We start from the raw sequence: 21,364 nt of genomic DNA on the forward strand, positions 1-21,364 counted from the left end.
ATCAGGAAAATTGCAACTTTCAGAAACTCTGCGGTGTGGAAGACAAATATCCACAGACAAAAATCACGGCAAATCTTTCAGCTGGGTGGTAATTCGAAGCTCGACTTTGACAGAGTATATGTGTGGATATTTGTGTGTTTGTAGCTGCGTATGTGGTGTTTATACTGCCGCTTTTTGCCTGCATTTTTTTTTTTTAAAAGCAGAGATGGTTCGTAAAATATCAAAGTGTGTTATTTGCCTCCATGAAAACTCCCCAACATCAAAGACTTCCTCCGTCTCCCCCAAGAACCCAAAAAACCTCCAGTTTTTTTTACCCGTGCAGTATCGCCTGTCTTCCATCTCAGCATTGCTCAAAAGGCAAAAGCCTCTAATGACACAAGAAGGAAGATGGAGAGACTGCTGCCAACAAAACAGGGAGAGAAAAAAAGGATCATCAACCAAACAGACACATTTTAGCTGATGATTGACATCCCTGCATCTTTTTATTATTCCTGTGATGTTCGTCCAGACGCACTGTTGCCAGAAACTGTGGCCTCACACTTTGGCTGATGCAGCAATCTGGTGATATGCGCCTCTCTGCCTGCCAACCACCTGGCTGAAAAAAGCATAATCAACCTCTCAGTCAATCACTCCTCGCACAGCCAATGGTGTAGGATGGGTGTCAGAGGAAGCGTGGCAGACATGCGCTGGCTTTATGTCCAACTTTGACACTTCACACCTTGCTCTCCAGCATCCTGATGAGTCCCTCTGTATTAGAACGGCCTTGGGATTCCAGCTACCCACTGCCACGCATTATGTAGGAGAAATAAATGCTCTGCCTGTGGGATGAGGCTGCTGGGTCTCAGACATTTTACAGGTTGCGGTTTTAGCGACTGTATCGTCTTCCAGCTTCTTCCTTCATAAAGAGCACTCAACTGAATGTCAGTGAATTAATTACTCAAAGAAATCTGGGGGTAATTTACGCTAGAATTAAAACTATCTTGCAGTTAAGACTGAGCTGATAATGTGCGGAGCGATGATGGGGATTATATTTAGCAAGATTATTGTGCTGCATTAAAAAACTGCACATTAATCCTGTGCTGCTAGAGAAGGGTACAAAGATCACCAACCCTGACAGTTTGTGGAAGCTGTCTCTAGTCCAGAAACAACAGCAGAGTCTCTTTGGGTGTTAAAGTTGTTTTCAAGACACAACTCACTGCTTAGGGTTACGTAATTCAGCCTTAGATATCCCACAAGACGCATCATGTATATTGCATTGCCTAAAAAGCAGCTCGCTCGCTCTCCGATGCACTCAAGGCTTACTAGGTTTTTCATATCCGATTAAAGGAGAACTAAAGTACTCCATCACTGGGCTCAAGAGAAGAGAAATAACTGACACGCTCGCTGCTGAAACAAGTGAATGATTTAATTTGTTTCTCATTTGGCAGGGGGGGAAACAGCCCTACACTGAGAACACATTTGGTGAAGCATAGGTTGTTAAATTTTCACTTTATGATTATGAATTGATAAGGGTTGAGTAGAAAATGTAAAAAAGAGAAAATTTAACAGTTTCCGTCTTTTTCTTGGGTACTTAAGGAGATGCAGTTTGTTAGCATAGATAGATAGATAGATAGATAGATAGATAGATAGAAGCTTAAGAAATTTGTTGAGCACTAACATTTTTAAATGTGGACTGTGAGTCACACTGGTGTGAAATGGTGCTATTTTTTTCTGATTTAGCAAGCTTGAGTATGCAACACCCTCAACATCTGGATGATCAGTTCTGAACTACAAAGCAGTTGCACAGGTTGCCTGGTGGAAGGCAACCTGTCTCCAAATTGCGATCTGATTTGGATGACAGCAGTCACTCTCAGACAGAGGAAGGTTTGTAAATAACTCTTGTCTAATTTATTGCAGACGAGTTGCCAAAATGCTGCAATCAGTCTGTGCTGGTGAGTATAACTCATCTATACTACATCTGCTTTACTATTAAAGCCAGGTTGGCCAGCACCCAGGTTTTCACAGGTAGATTGGCATCCTGCAGCAATCACGTCATTATTTGTGAAGGAATTTGAGGATTTTTGTTTCACATCAATGAGGTTCCAGCTGGACTCTAAATGTAAGTATTTAACCTGAAATTCTGTTTAATAAGATGAATTGTTATGTTGACATGAACTGGTTTGCAGTTTTGGCTGATTTATGACAGTTTTACCTCATTCAGTCTGAAACTGGCAGCAGACTGACTCCATCTTATTGCCACATGAACCAAAGTTGCTTTACAGATACCAACTGATTGTAAGTGGTCGCAGATCTGGTCGCCATCTTTGAAGCAACCATTTCAAAGGTAGTAAAATTACAAGCTCATTGAACACAGTCCCATTAATTTTGGTCGTGTGGCAGTCTCCAACCACCGTTTTCTCCAGTGTGACTGTGACAACAAATAAAAAATCACAGCAGTGATGACAGTCCCTCTGGTTGATCCAATCTAGCACCGACCTTAGGTATACAATAACAACATCTGTGCTAGGAACTCTATTTAAACTGCTCTGTCTTCCGCCCTTTTTCTTCCTGTTAAAAGCAAGTCGCCAAAGCGTTTGCTCATATGAGGTCATACAAGTGTTCAGGTTTTCTCTGTTTTCTCTGCATTATTGTAGCGTCTTTACCATAAAATATAAAGCATCTTGATGCCACTGTTGTTGTTGCGATTTATAAATAAAACAGAATTTAAATCAATTGAATTGAATATTAAAATGAGCAAAGCATCATTTCAACAAAAGTGAAAAAAACAAAAGTGGTTTAAACCAACATTTCAAGGGTAATGCCAGTGGTTAGACAAAGAAGTTAAATATTACAGTTTAGATCTGTTGTTAGTTTCAAGTCTTTTGGTCCTCTGAGTGTCTAGAAGGAAGTAGGACATGTTTTAGGGTGACCCTAACTGGCAATTGACAAGTTGCTCTCAAATGACTTTTTATAGTTATCTTTAAATCAGGTCCACCCCACACTCATGAACTCTGGTAACAATGAAAATGTTTGGCCTGAGGTTTGAAAAACAGGACATAGAAAATCACTGGTTGCCTTCCTGGTGGCTATTTTCATCTTTTATATACAGTTTATGAACTGACAGAGGGAAACCAAAAACACAAGAATAAGTACGAGTTTCTTGCCTAAAGTTATTTACACATTTTAAATGTAGAAATGAAGAAATCTTGTGAATGAAACTAACTTGTGAGTGCCTTCATGTGACAATACTGGTTGAAAAGCTAAAAATGATTAAATTACATAAAAGGCTTTTTTCTTTTACAAAGAAAAGAAACCCTTTTAAATAATTCTCTGATCTATTAATACCAAGATATCTGACTTTAGGATTAATCAGTTTAGCTGCTACCACAGGCTTTTGAAAGCTTTTCACTTTTCTGCTGCATCTTTCTTTTCTGTCCTGTCAGAGGGGAACAATGCTGGGCAAGTTAAATGAGGCTGATTATATACCCTAAATTATTGGATCAGATAGGAAATGAATAACTAAAAAGAAACATATCATTAATGTAAAAAGACAGAAAGAAAAGCTCATAATGCAACACAAATTAGCACTGTCCTGCATAATAAGGTCATACTGCAGAGAGGTATACAATATATATAGGTGTGTGTGTGTGTTTGTGTTAGCATATAACACACATTCCAATAGCAAGATTCTACTGGATGTATTATAGCACTGCAGCATCTTATGAATTTTAATACAAAACAATGGAACACCAACACAAACACGGGCACCAAAAATGAAAATCCAGTCAGATGTGTTTCACAGTGTTGCATGGCTGTTACACTTGGTTCTATTTGTTGTGTTGTGTTATAGAGGTGTTTATAAGTGTGTGTGTGTGGCCACACTGAGTATTTCACCTTCAGCACAGTAGTCAATGCATCGATCCATCCAAGCAGCAAGCAGTGAAAAAGTGAAATCATGAAGCTCCCGTTCCTCTCCTGCTCCTGCGCGGGGACGCTGGAGCATTTCCAGCAGCATTAAGGATTAAATTTGGCCCCCAGAAGATACCGAGATTGGTTTGATCAATACAATTAGATTGCCTTTTTTACGACGCACCAAGCACATTAATGTAGCAAAAGCAAAACATGTAAACTAATTCAGCCTTGTGTTCAGGAGTCACGGAGGGTAATGTCACAGTTTGTGTGCTAAATCCTGATAAAAGTTGCTGAATTCTCCACCGAGGTCTTGCTAATGATGTTCTCTTGGAAGTGATACAATTGGCAAATGATTATTGATTTCGGCACTAGAAGAGCCTGGCTCCATTACAGAATGATCCTGTGCCGGGTTGCAGTCGGTGAATTTAATTACGTCCATACGTGCATTTAAATAGGAGAGCCTCTCATTGTCCTTTAGGGTTTCAAAAAAAGAGAGAAAATATACACTTTCCTACAAGTGTATAAAATCTGCTGCATGTGGGGAGAAGCATGTTGTAGCCACGTCACACCCCAGGCAATTTTTAAAATTTCATCAGTCTTCTGACTGCACAAGAGGTGAGAAGTGAGCAGCAGAAAATGTAATCCCCAAAACTGATGACTGTTACACAAAATTACAAGAATAGAAAAGAGAAAGAGGCAGCATTAACTCTTAATATGCCCAGCCTTGGGCCAAACTAATAAAACTGCAATTGAATCAGCTCTAAATAAATGATGGTGCTGTAGTTTAATAACATATCATCTGCCCCGCTGACAGCATTAGACCTGACACTCTTATATATCTTAATAATCCCACAAGTTCAGACTGAAGGGCATTTGTCAAGAGCAAATTCACACCGAGTGCTGCTTTATTTCCCTAACTCGTTTTTTTCTGGCTCTTCTGAGACTTTCAGGCAAACACCGAGCACCACCAAGTGGAGGTAATGAGAAATGGAAGAATAAATTGTCCCCCAAGCTAGTTATACAAACACTCTAAATGAAAAACAAAGCACCGGCAGGTCAAGCTGTCTGCACGCAAACAGAGAGACAGAGACAGCATTTTCACTGATCCTGCTTTCAGTTGTGATTACCACCGCCCCACTTTCCTCCTCAGATCAACAGAAAAGACGAACACAGCACTTTTTAAATAAAATGACTCGATACAAATGGGAAAATAAAAAGGTTTTAATAATTCCCATGCATTTTGTGTAAACAAATAATTCCTCACAGTACTGCATTTCCACATTGCTGACATATCATCAACACTGGCGCGACATACATAGGTCAGGGTTTTTTTTTCCAGTTCATATACTGCATGTGTTGGGTTTTAATACCACAGCATCAACAAACTGTAGCCAGCAGGCACTGAAGATAGCATCTTTGATTTATTCTGCACTGCATGTGCTGAAAACTTAGAGCCCGCAAAGCAGTTTGTGGCTAGTGATATACACTCACCCTTAAATGTGACATTCAGTAAATCATTTTATTATTAAAACTTTCATTGATTGGTTTGACTTAAGTAGAGTTCCTGTTGTATAGGTTAATGAAGCCTTCCAATGTTTCACTGTAAGATATTAGCATTTGTTTGGGGGGGTTTGTTTTGTTTTTGTAGAAGGGTTCATGTTTTGATCTTATGTAAAAGATGCATACGTGTATACTGCACATCAGTTTTTTTCTGACAAAAGCAGCACAGTTATGCAGACTGGTCATGAGTGGCCACAATCTGTCTAAATGCATGAACAGAAATAGAGTTCACTCCAAAATCAGCTAAATGTAAGTCACAAGGTTACTTAAAAAAAAATACAAATAAAAAAAAATACAAATAAAAATCCTCACAAGCAGTTTCATGCTGGAACTTCTTTCTTTGCACTACATCAGATTTCTGCTGCCGAGCTTTTAAAATCTGTGATTTTTGGGCACGGTGAGGGCCACAGCTCCATTTCACTAAAGAAGAGGCAGACATCTTTACAGCAGATGTCTCTGGAACTACACAGACCACTAATGCCCCTTTAAACCCAGACAACAAGCCTGTCACTGGGTCTATCATAAAACACTCCCATCCTGGGGCAAATATAGCTCTGCTAATATTGACCAGTTAAAAGTGATCCGACTGTAACACAATCCGAAAGCTGCAGCAGCATTTTTGCTGCAAAAGTCATGAAAACTGTTTAAAAAAATAAGTGCAACTGTGAGTGTTTGTTTCGAGGGGGAAACATGAGACAAATGAATACACTACAGAAAACCTTCATTCATATGAACTCTATATTACTCTGAGGAAATGTGCAAACAAAGCTTTAATAAAGATGCCTTTACATGCTCTCCGATGCTGGCCTTTGAAAAAAAAATAATAATAATAATAATAATTAATATATATATATACATATATAAATATATAGATATATATATATACATGTACATATACATATATATACTTGGAAATAAATACACATCCAACAAGAGTGGCACTTCTACATACTCAGTGTGGGCATTTACAAGAATCTGCTTGCATAGTTAAGTGCATGCATAAGCAATTTATCATGCAACAACTGTCACATACTTCAGGAATAGTGATCTCTTTTTCTCGGGTCTACAGTCAGTGCGTTCTGTGGAGTACTACTCTGTATTGCAAGCTAAGATGCGCACAAGCTGTGATGTGGCATGTGAAGACAGAGGACAGGCTGTCTTTGAGCATGTTGTTTATGCGGTTTTTTTGTACATTAACCCTGTGTTCGTCTGGGAGGAATGTTTGGAGACGTCTGGCAGTCTGAAGAGGCTCGATTTCCCACAAGGGAACCTGGGCACCGCAGTTAAGTGTTGGCGTCAGCAGCTGGAGGGCAGGGGTGGTTTTGAGGGGTTATTACAGGTTAATAAACACAAATGTTAAGAACCATGGTGGACCGAGGATCTCCAGACGTTAGACACTGATGACGCACGTTTCACTCCTCAGCTTCTTGGCGACAGTCAGAATGTGGTCGAATAAAAAAAGAAGAAAAACTTTGTTTTTTTCTGTTTGTTTTTTTAAAGGCTATTGCAGAATTACTACGTCAAAAAAGAGCACATGTAAACAGCGGTTCGCACTAAACAGGCGTTATTGTGTTTTACTTGAAATGACATTTTCAGTGCTTGATAAATATTAAAATCGAGTTACAAATTTACCAACACCTGCAGTTACACAACTTTCGATTAAATACTTCTCTGCGATTATCTGAGGCACTGATGTTTGTCGTTGACATAATGGCTCTCGATACTGGAGGAGAGCTGTACGTAAAGATCTTCTCTTGAAAATAATTTGCTGCATCAGCATGTTAAAAATTGCCAGTAAACTTCCTTTGGTGACTGAGTGAGTCCGTGTTTGAAAAGTTCCTTTCTCCTTTCCGCATCCACTTTCCAACTTGTGCAAAGTGACTTTTATTCTCGCTATGAGCTGCTCTTCTCCCGACGATGCTACAGACAGAACAAGGCAATAATTTAAACACACGCCCATGCTTATTTACAACACAGTATAATACGCCTGAAAATCAATGCAATCCATACAAAGTGCTTCTGTTAAAATCCATTCCTAAATAACTATTTAACAATGTGGGCAAGAGGTGTCCAATATGGCAGCTGGTATTCAGTGACCACTGAAAAGCTACAGGTGCTTCAAAGTTGTTTTGCCAGACATGCTTTGTGTCTGGTTTGATGATTAAAAAGAAACAGAAAAACACCTCAGAGCTGCACTTTAGAGAGATTGTTTTTCAGACCCTCGGAGTAACATCACTTGGATTTCTGGCTAGTTTGTGTGGAGTTGATGGGGATCTTTCTGGACTGTAATGTCTTTTTAGCCGGCTCTTTCTTTGAAGGGTCCTTTGCAGTGGCAGGAGACTGAGCTGCTGTTTCTGCTCCAGAAAGCTTTGATTTTGTGGAGGGCAGCAGTGAGTGCTTGGCGGAACTTGATGCCTTAGAGGACTCCTTGTCTTTGGCTGTGCTCGCGTTGGACTCCGAGGCCACGCACAATGTTTTTTTGCTCGCTCCGTGCGGGACTCCTTCTCTAGATGCGCTCCCACCACTCTCCTCTGGACTTCCTTTCCCCTCTCCTGCCCCTGCTTTGCCGCTATCACTTGGTTTCCGGGTCTCTTTAGGCCTCAGAGCAGTTTTAAAGAAGGACAAACCTTTGTCCTCTGTCTTACTGCTCCTCTGGGGGCCTCTTAGCGGTGGAGCTGTATTTAAAGAGGAAACACCTACACTTGAGGATCGGAGACTAGTAATGGAGGAGCTACTGCTTGAGCTCCGGGCTGCTGCTCTGTCTTCCATAGCCTTGCCTGGCCTGCCCTCAGCTCTACTAGCAGCGCTCAGCCTGGAGGGAGGACCTCCATGGCTAACTTTCTTCTCTAACGCCGTATTGGTCCGTGACGATTCACGGCTAGTGCTCCTGTCTGCTGCTCTGTTCCTTCCTGAAGCGGAGCTTTTCTCACTAACCCCTCTGGGTGATGTCCTCCTCTGAGGGTGTGAGTTTTGTAATCCGGGAGATCCACTCTTTTTCTGTGCAGCCAACTCAGGATGTAATACCTCCGTGGTTTGGGATGATCCTTTTTTAGAGGGGGTTGCTGTTCTGGAGGAGCCGCCCTTGCAAATTTTAGTGCTTCCATCGCTTTTGTCTTTTGGCGTTGATGGTGCCGCTGCGCTTTTGGATTGTGTTCGAGACTGTGACTTATCAATGGCCGGAGATGCAGGAGAGAGAGAGCTGGATGACGTCGAGGAGGTGGCAGCGCGCTTCTTTGGGCTCTTTTCGCTCTCCAGCCCAGTCTTGGCAGAGGACCTTTTGACACCGCTGCTGTCCACGGCCACAGTCCTTGGTTTCACCTCCTTTGCAGCTGCACCATGTCTTGGACTGACCTGTTCAGCCCCAGCCAGTAAATTGTTGTTATCTCCTGCCTGGATGGAGCTCCTCTGATCTGCCTGCAGCACAGCTTTCGAGTGCACCTGCTCTATCAGCCTTTTAGCGCCTCCATTACTCTCCAAAGCACCAATAGCCGACTTGCCCCCTGACAGTTTATCTAACTTCGGTGACCCAGTGAAGCAGGAGGTAGACTGCTTGGTATCAACCACCTCTCCTATCCTTTCCAGTACTGGGGAGGAGGAATGGGACTCCAGGGAGAAGCGTGAGGGAGAGTTGGAACGAAGCTGGAGCTTAGCAGAGTGGGGCCAGGATGGTTTAGCACCGTTTTCACTCAGTGCTAAGGGACTTGCGATGGAAGATCTTGAGGAGAAAGTTTGCCTTTGCATGCCTCTCACTGCTGGTCTGGAAGATAAACCTGCAGGGCAGAGAACATGCATTAAGAAAATAGTCATGCTTGTCAGCTGAAAAAAACACATGTAATTGTGTGATATTAGTGTTCTTTACCATCATCTTCACTCCGTTCACCAGCAAACTCAGCAGACTCAGAAAGAGAGGCCAGCGAGGTGCGTCTGGAGGACCCTGATGAGGCTTGGCTAGGTGGACGACTTCCTATCAGCCGACTAATCCAGTGCTCACACAAAGAGGAACTGGTGGAACCTGAGAGGCCAAACAGACAGACAGTGGTTGAACATCTATATATTATGAGCATTACAGGATAATTTAATATGTGAGGTATGAGGTGCAATAAAAAAGTTCCAGGATACAGCACATAAAAAATAAATATCAAAAACCTTTAAGGTCATCTGCTCATGAACCTTCAGACCTTCTACTTTTAGATCTCTGTGATGTGAGCCGGATTTCTCTCAGTGTCTGAAAACAGGAGCCCTTAAAAATTATTTTCATTTTGGGCAAGTGTGCAAAGTCACAGGGAAGCAAATCTAACCAGTGGGTTTGTATGCCACCACACAGTGGAGTTCTCCACAGTGTTTCCCTTCAAACACCACAGTCACACCCTGGAGGATGAATTCCCAGTGCTTAATCTCATGACTGCTGAGGAAAAAAGAAGAAGAACCACCTGCTCCCTGCACGATGCTCCATCTTCAGGCTTTGAAACTGTAGAGTACATAAACTGCTGAAAGTGCTCAGTGGTAGCCACAGACCGAGCACTCATCACCAGCATTGATCATCCACAGCAAATTTGAATCAGTTTGAATGTTTGCCCTCTGCACTGTTTTAACAGATGTGCTAGTGTAAGTGTTTATAAAGGAACTTCCAAGGAATAATATAGCAACAGTGGTAAAACCAGGTCGCCTACAAATCACAGTCGGTGGACCGATCTCTAACTCCTTCAGCCCACTTGTGCAGGATCCTGAACCTCAGGTTTCCCCCAATGCATCCATGTGAGAGTGTGTGCAAATGTTAGAAAGGTGATATACTAGCACCAGTCCATTTACCATTTAGGTGCATGAGAAAATGACTCAAAATTGTGTTCCTTTTTATGGGTTTATTGCCAAATGCTTTTTCTTGCATATTGGACATGAGTCTGCACACAGTAACATTGTCACAAATTACCTCCCACAGAACTGTTGGCAGACCAGGACGGGATAGTTGCACGTCGTTGATAAAACAAGATGTAAGCAGTCTGCTTGCAGACCTCATCTTCAGATATGGGATGAACATCGCTATCATCAAAGCAGTACCACTGCCCATCGATGGAGTTCTTACAGTGAGCTACAAGACACAATGAAATAAAACAACATAAATATCCTGGAGAGCTTCTGTACCCAGCTGGATATGGTGCTTCCTCACCTGTGTAATGTCCTCCCTGCATGGTCCCATGATGGTTACACACCGCATACAGGTCATAAAGGTAGTCCTCTGGATCACGACCCATCCCGTACGGCCGTCTCCATGGCGACCAGTGGGAGGGCAGACTCCAGCTGCTCTGGCTTCTCTTTACCATATGAGGTGCCATGTCCATGCCCGTAAGCGGGAACTTCACCATGTTCTGCATCTTCATTCGCCGATCCCCGTCCTGTAGAAGCAATACGTTTAAGTTTGGGGTTTTTTTTGTTTTTTACTTACATCGTATGAAAAGATACAATCTTGCACCTGTCTGAAGCGTTTCAGGTGAAGTATGAGGATGTCTGGCAGGGTCCACAGGCTGAGTTTGATGCTGCCTTGCTGAAGCTGCTTACAGTGTGGACAGCGCCATGCATCATCAGGAGCAAGCTGAAATTAATGTGAAAACGCTTTAAAGTGGCAAACTTTAAGCACAAAACAGGCTTTACGCTCTGCACCCCTGCATGCAAGGGGAAATATATATATATTAATCAGTATCAGTAATATTTTTTGTGCAGGTCACACCAGCATACCTGTTCCTCTTTGGTGTAGAGTTGAAAGCACTGGGCGAGTGAGCAGGTCTGAGGCTGCAGATGCTGCTCCTTCGCTTGCCGCACACTTTCAGCATCGGGGATGTACTCGTCCTCAGTTCTTTTGAACAGACTGTGGGCGTAACACAGCCGAAGTCACAGAGGGAATACACAACTTCAAAAGAGTTACTATACAGCGCTGTGCTAAAGTCACCCCTCATGTCTTCACATGTTTTATATATATGAGAAAACACATAGAAATAGAGCATATAAGGGGAAAAAAGAGTTTGTACAATTCCAAAGAGCTTGAAAGTCAATATTTGGTGGGAACATCATGACTCTTCATTATTCTCTTGTAATTTCTTTAAGTAGTCTTCAGGAATAGTTTTTCAGAGTTCTTGAAGGACATTCAAGGCTCTTCCTTGGATGTTTCTGCCTTTTGTTCTGTTCTCTGTCAAGATGATCCCACACTGCTTCAATAATGTTGAGTTCTGAGCTTTTGGGAGGCCAGTCTACGACTGATAGTGCTGTATTGTGTGTTGCTGTTTTTATTTATCGAGCTCTGCATTTACTGAAATTTAGTTTAAGATCATTGCCGTGCAGAAAATCAAAGTCACTGCCAATCAGACACTTTCCAGATAGTGTTGCATGGTGGAACAAAATCTGATGGTACATTTCTGCGTTTATATTTCCATGAATTTTGACAAGATCCCCAACACTGTTGTACCGCTCACCTGACCTCCTCCGTTTCTACAGACAACAATTTGAACCAAAAACTCTTATTTGGATCAGTCCATCATTTTTTTAGTCCAGTTCTTGTGTTAATTTTGTGTGTGTGTGTGCGTGTGGGTGTCACGTACTAGTCTTTCGTCTCCTTGTCCCACTCAACAACAATTTTGACATGAGGGGGTCCTCCAGGACCACAGGACTTGTATGCTCTGTTAAAAGTTAGACCAGAGACACATTAAATGTTTAATTTTACACATTTAACTGGGTTTTTTAATTCATTATTATATTTATTATCATAAGCACAGAAAGATTTACGCCTCCTCTAGAGGTAATTTCTGTTTTAGATTTTCACCACTAGCCACTATTAACCATTGTCCTAGTATTGAAGTCATCATCAGAACTTGTGATGGTGACCATGTTTTTTGTTTTAAAGTTTAGTTTGAACGAGTCTTTGTTTGTTCATGTAACACAAGCGGAGCAAATGTCACTCACAACTTTCTTTTCATTAAAAAAAAAATCCATGCAACAACCCCAGAGGTCGACAGCCTCTGTGAAGAAAATCTATTAGAACCAGACAAGCTATCAGACATCTCAGGATTTATTTTGACATCAATACCAATGAAGGTTCGCTGAGGCTCTTCAATCACCTTCAACTGGACAGAACACGCCACAGGATTTCTACAATGACATTCAGGTGGGGTAACACTGCATCCTAGCGGGGATATGCGGCATTACCTTTCCACAGAGGGATGGCAGAGAGGCTGCTCCTCCTGAGGCAAGAGATATGTGATTCCAACCACTCCTACCACACGCAAAGTGAAGGGCCCCACCTACAGGGCGTCAAAGGTAAGACAAGAAAAAACTTAATCTTCATTAAAAGCTTATCAAAATGTGAGGTTGCTGTGTTTACGTCATAATATGCACCTGTACAAAGACTCCAGGGCGCAGAACATGCCTCATTTTCTCCAAAATCTCTTTCTGTAGTACATCCCAGGTCACTGTACGCTCCAAATATAGAATAAATGGATTACCGAACCTGGGGGAAAATAGAAAAACAGCAAGTTTTAGAAGATTTGTGGATTAAATTTGCAATTCTTACACAGCTCTGTTCATTAAAGCACCTGCGTCCTTGCTGTCCAGCGCAGGCTCTGTTGCACACCAGCAGGACGATCTTCTCAGCCTGCCCGCTGTTCTTATTGGGACTCTGAGGTGGTGTTGTAGGCTCTTGTATTTGTGTGGCCATCCTGTTATTATCTGTCCCATACTTCAAGTTGTTCTGATTGAGATTGGCATGTGGGCTTCCTGAAACGTACACAGAAAAAGTTCAAGTTGGGGGGGAAAAAACCCACGTGCTCCCTTGTGAAGTGTTTCCAAAAATCAATCCAACATGCTGCTTTACCTTCCCAAAAATGAAACATTTTGCCTGTTTTTGTCAACCCACTACACTGAGACAAAGAGTGAGTAAACAGGATGTCGTACCACATCGCTTGGAACGGATCTGCTCCGGTCTGAACAGCTCGGGTGTCTCGAAAGCAAAGATGGAGTCGCTCTCCTGAATGATCTCGAGGTCGTCGTCATCGTCACAGAAGGAGCGATGGAAGCCATCGTAGTACATTTCAGTGAGAACAATCTAAGCAGTGACGGGGAATCAAAAAAACCCAAAACACTAAATTACTGATGCGGGTTCGTTAACAGGAACACAAAGAGGAAAGTTTTAAATGAGGCCTCACCTGTTGGGCAGGTATTTTGGTCTCTTGGGCCACAGCTTGTCTCAACCTGGACACGGTGCCAGAGAGGGGCACCGCCACCCCGACTCTCATACAGTGGGAGCACTTTCCTTGATACACCACTGTCACATACAGGGGCCTGCACAACAGAACGACTGGATTTAATTGGCTGTTTCATAACCATGACTGGACCGATGTTCCAAAGATAGACAGCATCTTCTAATTTTAGCTTTTTCCTGTCACATCTCTCACAGTGTTTGTCTGGGCTCGGTTTGACACTCCCTTTGTTTCCAAGCTTGGAGTTCAGACAGGATCTTGTCTCATTACAGTTTTGGATATAGGGACTTTTTTTTTAATTGTATGATGGATTGTCTTACTTCTAAACTAGACCCAGAGTCACCTTACCTTGTGTGAGGTACCGGGATTGGCAGTGAGATGCAGAGGAAAGGATCAAAGGTGTTGCTCTGTTTCTGGCAGTGAGGGCAAGTCAGGGAGGATCTAATCAGAGAAACAAGGAGAATTAATGAATTACAACTGACACCACTTTTATGTTCTTATATGAAGCTGAATAGTTGAGCCAGATCAAATTTATTCCTAAGCTCAGGCTCCTGGGAGGCTTCCCATCATCCCATCATGCACTAAGCATTTCTTCTTTCCTGACCTCTTTTCAATCTCTGTATGTTTATACACCACTGCTACATTTAATCACTCTCAATTATAAAACTCTCATAATTTGTCTTTAATTCTGCCTCCCTCTGTTGTCTCCTCACAGCTGATGACTGTCCCTCCCTGATCCTGGTTCTACTGGAGGTTTCTTCACATTAAAAGGAAGTTTATTCTTCTCACTGTTGCCAAATGTTTGCTTTTCAGGGTTATCTGACTGTTGGGGTTTTCTTTTTAATACTGCAGAGTTTTTACCTTACAATATAAGGCAACTGTTAATGTGAATTGGTGCCATATAATAAAACTGAACTGAATTTTAAGTTTCTTGGGCTTTAAATAAAAGGAAAAGAAAAGGAATAAAGAGGAGCAACAGCAGCTTTGAACCTGCAATCATAATAATGGCCAGCAGGGGGCAATTGCTCCAGTTACAGAAAGAAGTCTGTAAAGACTGAGGAAATGACTCCACTTCTCACTTGATTTATGAGTTCAGTGAACACTTTTCTGGTGAGTTTATGGTCTTGAAAATGTATTTTCATTCTTATTTAACACTGCTTAACACTTTCTAGGATAAAACATCCACAGCAAAGAATCCACAAACTAATGAGTGATCTCGCTTTCCATTTGCACAGTGTTTGGTTTGATGTCAAAGTCACAGCTGTGTATAAATATCCTCATCTATACCAATGTGGATTCGACCTGTGATCGGCGTTTCACTTGGATGTTTATCACATGGGCAATTACTCTCAGCATAGAAAACAAAGGATGTCGAGGATTTTCTTAACTACGTATGTATGTTTTGTAATACAAGCACGGTGCTAAAGAGTCAAAACAAATGTGCAACTGCCAGCAACTGCAAATTTTACCTGTATTGTGCCTGAAACAGCTCCTGTACAAAAGAGCCAGGTGCTGGTAGTGGAGATCCTTCAGGGACAGTTTCTTCTTCTACTGGAGGCTGAGAATAAACAACAGCAGCAGTCAAGAAGCAATAAAATGTTCAGAAATTACCGAATGCGCAGTTGCATATCTGTTTACTTTAGGACACAGCGGTAACACGTAACTGTGATCTAAATCAGTGTTTACCTTCCTGGGGAGTCTGCTGTCCAGGGGGACAATTTGGTTGAGGTCTTCATGAACTCTATCAAGCAACCAGAGGAGGAATTCTTGGGCATCGTGCTGGGAGTTGCCCTTGAATTGAAGGGCACTCTTTGACACTACATTCTGCAGACAACAGCAGAAAAAAAGAAAAATCAAGGAATTGGATGGATTTAAGTGGCTTGCACAAAAAAAACAGAGATGTAGTAAAAGTTCACAGAGAGCGACTCGTTCCCTTTTTCCACCTTGCTTAACTGTGAAATATTCAGCTATGTTTAATCAGGACAACGATTAGCAGAGTCCTAAAGGTCAGGCCAAGCTTTTTAAAGCAAGGACACTGGCTGAAGCTTGACCTTAAACAATAAGCTGCTGGAGATCAAAACAGTGCGTACTCTACAAAGCCGCCCAGGCTGGAAGCTGTGAAGTCACCTCCACGCAGAGGCTATCAAATGTCACACAAGGTCAAAGATACGAGCGGCACTGGGTACTGTGTGGCCGCTCAGCCTCTCCTATGGGACAGTCGTCCTTATTTTAGAGCAGTTACAAAAGCAGCCTCAGCGCTTTTGTGCAAAATGGTGCAAAAAAAACCAGGGCCAGGCTATCTTGTGTGGCTCAACCACAAAGGTTGTCTTTAAGTAAAGAGATCTGAGATGATATCAGTGATTCATTTTCTAAATACCCAGGTCTCTTTTAAACACTGCACCTTCACAAAAATAGAACCCTATAAACTGCTATGCTGTGTGTATTTTTGGTTAACGACAGACAAGACACTGTGAAAAAAATGGGATTGTTATTCCCATAGGGCAAAGCTAGGGATGCACAAAATGTGAAATTCTAAGCCAATAGCAACTGTCCTGATTGTCCTGAGTGCCACTGTATTTGGTTTTAGTCGTTACTCCCTGTTTTCTTCATTGTGCGATATAAAAACAATGGCTGAACTGTTTCAGAGTCTTTTATTGTTCATCGCACTGTTTGTCAACGTCTAGCTGATAAAAATCGGCCAATGCCATTGGTTTATGCTGTTTTTTGCCAACAGGCCAATAACCAATCAGTATGAAAGTGGCTTAATACTGATGCTCAGCCTGTGTAACTTCATTCTGAATTCATCAGTTGGTGATAATATTTAAAAAGTAATATTAAATGAGGCACTGCATTAAAGCTGTGATATCTTTCTCATAATGCATCATTAGCCTGAGTTGTTGGCTTTTTTTCTGCCAAATAAGTGCCCTCACATTTCATACCCCAAACCTCTGGTCTGCAATGCAGAGTTCAAAATCTAAATTAAAAACCAGTGACACCAACAAGGCACTACAAAAATCCCCAGTGCCAGGAAGGACAAACTGTTTTCCCAGGCTGTGCACTCAAACACTTTTGCGTGACTCTTACTGACCTTCGTTTGTACCTTTGCAGTACATTTGACCAGGATTTTAGCTGAACTTGTAGTTCAACTTAAATGTCAAATAGCAGGTTGAGCTTGAAAGGATTAAATAAGTGTTAAGTAAATGTGGCATAAAATGAATGAAACCACCACACAGCAAAAATATAACTGTTTCCCGTGTATTTAAAAGGTGCACGATGTATGTATGTATGTGCATTTATAACACCTGATAAAGAAAAAGTTTAAAAGTTTTTAAAAAGAGCTAGAAGGAGAAACAGGAGAAATAGTAGTTTATCCAACAGAGGGCAACTTCTCTGTTAGCAACACTCATAAAAAAAGTAGTCAAAGACTGATTGTAACAGTAAAAAAGTTTAGTTTTTTTTTTTTTAATTATCTTAGTAGGAGAAGCTACTTTTGGCTGCTCCCATATTCGCAAGTCGTTGCCACAACAGATAGCCCTGCATGGTTTTCCATTTTTTTGTTTTTGTTACTTTTTTGGTTGATTTAGGATTTGCATCTTCTCCCAGATTTGAACTGGAGAACTTTGCTTATTGGACAAATATTATCTTAGTAACTGCCCATAAAAAGCTACACACGATGAATGTCATGCAAAGCTGTTCATATTTCATGAGTCTGAAAGAAAAAATATCGGCTGACATATTGGATTTTTAGATCATCAAATATCAGTATCAGTACGGGTTTTAAAAAATATCATATCAATATTATCATCATATAATTTGCTTTGTTTTGTTTTGTTGGGGGGGGGGGGGGGTACAAATGTTGAATGTCTCATGTTGGCACTGTCACAACACTTTACTCTGTGTGTAGAGTGACTGCATTGGCTTTGACACTTGACCCTGTTACAGGAAGCCACTTCAATGTCATCTGATATTTATGCTTTTATCTACATTTAGTTTAATTCTGTTTCATTTTTCTTTGTTGGATTGGATATTTTTACACATTTGAGATATTTAATACACTTTTTATTTATACTTATTTTATATAATTGTATTTATTTTGATCTTTTTTTAAGATATTTGTTTTGTGATATTGTATTTAAATTTTTAGCTATATGCCAATTCTACTTTGTAAGCAGTTTTGTTAAGTCTTTTTAGTGTGTTTCACTTAATGTTCAGCTGGTATAACAAAGGAACTTCCAAACTCTTTGGACAAATAAAATCTCATCTTAAGATGAGATGTGCAGAAGTGCAGACTTGTGCAAAGTCTTTGAGATTTTAGGTAGTGTACTACAACCAAATCCTCAAACCAGCGGCTTCTGAGAGAGAATGGACGATAAAATAATTCCCTTGTGTTCTTATTAAATCTCCCTAATGGTCTTTAAGTGCTTCCAGTTTAGGCTCAGATTGTGGTTTAAGAAAAGAGGTGGAAAATTAGCAAATGTCCATCTTTAATGTACACAAACCACAACAAAGTTTGCTTTGCTGAAGTCCAGTTAGCAGCATTTAAGGTTGTAATAGTATTTTTTAGACATTTGAAGAGAAAGATCCATTTGTACTGTGTGTGTGTGTGTGTGTGTGTGTGTGTGTGTGTGTGTGTGTGTGTGTGTGTGTGTGTGTGTGTGTGTGTGTGTGTGTGTGTGTTCTCCCAAATATCTATGAAATGACACTTTTAAAAGCACCAGTTGGAAGCGTTACTAATGTTACTAGAAAACACTTGTATGCTGCAAAAATCCTACATAGTTTTATTCTGTTTTTTTAAGGTTATATTCACCCATGTGTCCATGTCCAGTTCAACATGTTTAATGCTTCTGATGATGAAAATAATCTATATCCAGCTGGACTGTTTGCAGTTTGGCTGGCAACTAAAGCAGAAGAAAATAGACAGAAATAGCAACATTGTCAAGAACAAAGAATGCGCTGTATGGCCCGTTTCTGTTTAGTCTCTCTCCACTTTGTATTGAACTTTTCAAGAACACATCATGAGTGAGAAAACACGTCTTTTGTTATGCAGAAGCAAATCTTTGTGATCGTGACAGGCAAACTTTTCATCGCCGGGACGCAGATTTAAGAGATGACAATGAAAAACAGACAAGGCTGGAAGCAAAAAGCTGATACAGTCAGCTTCAATACAGCTCTGCTCAAGATTCTGTTTCATTTACAAGGAAGAAGTGTTAGTCCTATAAACACTGACTTTTCACGGATCACTGGGATTCTACTATAAACACTGTACTGCTTGTAAAGTGCATATATGGCTGCCCCGTGTATGACAATCACACCTGGATCAAAGTCAGAAACACAAAGTGGCATATCTAAAATATAAAACTAATCATCTTTGTAATATTTAAGGAGTTCACACTCAGATTTATCTTCTAACCATGTAAGTTTAGAGAACATGAAAAACACATTGATTTGTAGCCAACCACTTAAAAAGTAGGACTCAGTTTGTTGCTCAAGTTCACTTAGTTGCACTTAAGAGGCAAAAACTTGGACTATAAGGTGCAGCTGGTTGTCCCATAAGCTCATATCTAATCAAACGTTAGATGACTGTTGAATTTGGAGCTCAAAGAAATAAAAAAAAATATTGCAAAATAAAATAGAAACACAACTTAAATCTAGTGTCTTTTGGACACTTTCTGCTTGCTTGTCAAACTTGTGCAGACCCACACAGAGCGAGGGTCTTTGTATGGGTCTCCACGACCTACCTTAAAGTCTCTGCTGTGCTGAGGAGTGTACTCGAAGGTCCACAGAGCCCGAACCAGTCCGGACAGCTGCTCGGTTACCTCCCCTGTCTCCGGCTGCTGCTGGCCTCCCCCTTTTTTCTGCATCAGCACCCCGTTGGACTTGGCCTTTTCGTTGTTGCTTGTCGTCTCTCCACCTTTGAACTGCTCCAAAGCAAGGTACTCAGCAAAGAGCTCTGTGTTGCTCAGGCACTGCAAGATAGCGTTCATGAAGCAGGTGTTGCCGTGGTTCTTGAGCCCGGCGACACCGGGCACCTTATCCCCAAAGGGGAAACCCCCGCAGTCGCTGTCATCCGACGGGAGTGACCCCCCAGTGGTGTTGGGGAGCAAAGTTGCCTCGTCGGTCTCATCCTCGGCGGCCTGCTCGTCGGTGCCAAAATGAGACAGAGTCGAGAGAGTCCGGAGAACTCTGCTCATAAAGCTCCCCACGGAGCGCACCGAGCTCCTCCGGAACAGCTTTTTGCTGAAGGATTTCTTCTCCTTGTTACTCACAACTTTCGACATGATTGCTTTTTTTCTCTCTCTGCCCCTCCGATTTCACACCTTAATTACAGAGAGGGCCCCCACTTTTCAGAGAAACACCCCGTGCCCGCGCACTGACAGCTCCCTCGCTCTGTGGTGCTTTACGGGAGGCCTGAGCATATTTCACTGAAACGTAAAGGCCTGGCAGTTCTTGGGATCATATCATTAGGAGACAGCAGAGTACAGCATCAAATCATCGGCCCACTTGCAACACTGCGTCGGATTGCATAAACTGCCTCCGCGGAGAGCCGCTATCAGGGCGCTTTACGTGAATGCCAGGGGTAGTCCCGCACCCGCCAGCAGCCATCGTCATTTCAAATGGTGACATATCATCACCCGTTTCTTTGTTAGGGTGCTGGAAAAGGAAAAAGAAAGCACGGCGCTGATGGGGCTCGGGTATCAGTGTCAGGCACACATAAACATCAAATCCACTACTCGTAATTAGGCTGAGAGTGACGAGCGGAATTCCTCATCATTTATTATTAAACGAACCGCAGCTCCACCCTTTTAAAGGTATTTCTTCTGACCCCGGCCATCGAATCCGCGCTGACGTTGAGAACCGGTGGGTCGGAGATATGAACCAAGTGAACGTCTTCCCTAAATCGACTCCACGGGCGCGCTGCCAAACTGAGGAACCCCCGACCGAAGCGACACAGCGCGCCGCTCCCTGGCGTTTGGCTGCTGCGGGGCATCTCTCCCTGCGCCAAACGCGTGAAGCGGACGTTCCCGTTTCTCCATCTGAAAGTTTGTTGTCCTTTTTTTTGTTTGTTTAAATACTTGTCCGCTTCGTGCGCCTTAATTCCGCCTCCGAATGAGATTCACGGCGAGGCCGCTTCTCCCGTCTCCATCACCACCATCATCATCTGTGGGTAACGATACTGCAGGCAGGGCGGTAACGGCTGACGTCAGGGCCAAACACTGGTCCATGTTGGAGGAGAGCAGGTACAGCGGCATGTGATGATGCTCCGTGTCTGTTTGTGGACAGCGCGGACGCCGATCCCAACCAATCCGGTAACAGTGGTAATATATTACTCTTTCACATTATTTTACATTATTTGCAGCTGAGCTTATAGCTGGGGGGAAAGGACAACAAAGGAATTTTTGTTTTAAAAAAACCCATAAAATTTAATTAAAAAACAAACAAACAAATAAATTATGTAAAAATGTTGCCAGTTGCTATGGATTGTTCTACAGTGGCTACACAAAAGACACAACACAGTTATTTTCATTATCAGCTGATTTTTCCCGATAATGTAGGCTATTGCTGGGCCACTGGCATGTCGGGAAATCGTGGAAAAGTCAGATTAATTAGAATTTATTTTACTTATATGGGCCTAGCGACAGTTCAAGACAACAGTCGTTTCAAGGCAGTTGATG

The 21,364-nt window shown here is 41.9% G+C and overlaps 1 protein-coding gene across 1 annotated transcript; it reads right to left on the reverse strand.

The window, feature by feature from the left end:
• Window positions 1–6,998: 6,998 nt before the first annotated feature.
• On the reverse strand, window positions 6,999–20,117 carry LOC113028447 (ubiquitin carboxyl-terminal hydrolase 31-like). The gene is made up of 16 exons (XM_026178714.2): window positions 19,430–20,117; window positions 15,378–15,515; window positions 15,161–15,249; window positions 14,040–14,132; window positions 13,638–13,773; window positions 13,387–13,537; window positions 13,029–13,209; window positions 12,832–12,943; window positions 12,643–12,737; window positions 12,039–12,116; window positions 11,182–11,311; window positions 10,919–11,038; window positions 10,616–10,841; window positions 10,379–10,537; window positions 9,311–9,463; window positions 6,999–9,221 (listed from the first exon to the last, which is right to left on the reverse strand). Exons 1-16 carry the CDS (start codon window positions 19,967–19,969, stop codon window positions 7,684–7,686), a joined length of 3,939 nt encoding a protein of 1,312 aa, XP_026034499.1. The 5' UTR covers window positions 19,970–20,117; the 3' UTR covers window positions 6,999–7,683.
• Between the last annotated feature and the right edge of the window lie 1,247 nt (window positions 20,118–21,364).

The sequence above is a fragment of the Astatotilapia calliptera genome, chromosome 8 (assembly GCF_964374335.1).
Source record: "Astatotilapia calliptera chromosome 8, fAstCal68.1, whole genome shotgun sequence".
NCBI lineage: Eukaryota > Metazoa > Chordata > Actinopteri > Cichliformes > Cichlidae > Astatotilapia > Astatotilapia calliptera.

Coding starts and splice junctions, on each gene's coding strand:
- LOC113028447 (XM_026178714.2), bottom strand. CDS start 19,969: ATGTCGAAAGTTGTGAGTAACAAGGAGAAGAAATCCTTCAGCAAAAAG. Junction 13,210..13,386: donor GATCCGTTCCAAGCGATGTG/GTACGACATCCT, acceptor TGTACGTTTCAG/GAAGCCCACATGCCAATCTC. Junction 12,944..13,028: donor GCTGGACAGCAAGGACGCAG/GTGCTTTAATGA, acceptor ATTTTCCCCCAG/GTTCGGTAATCCATTTATTC.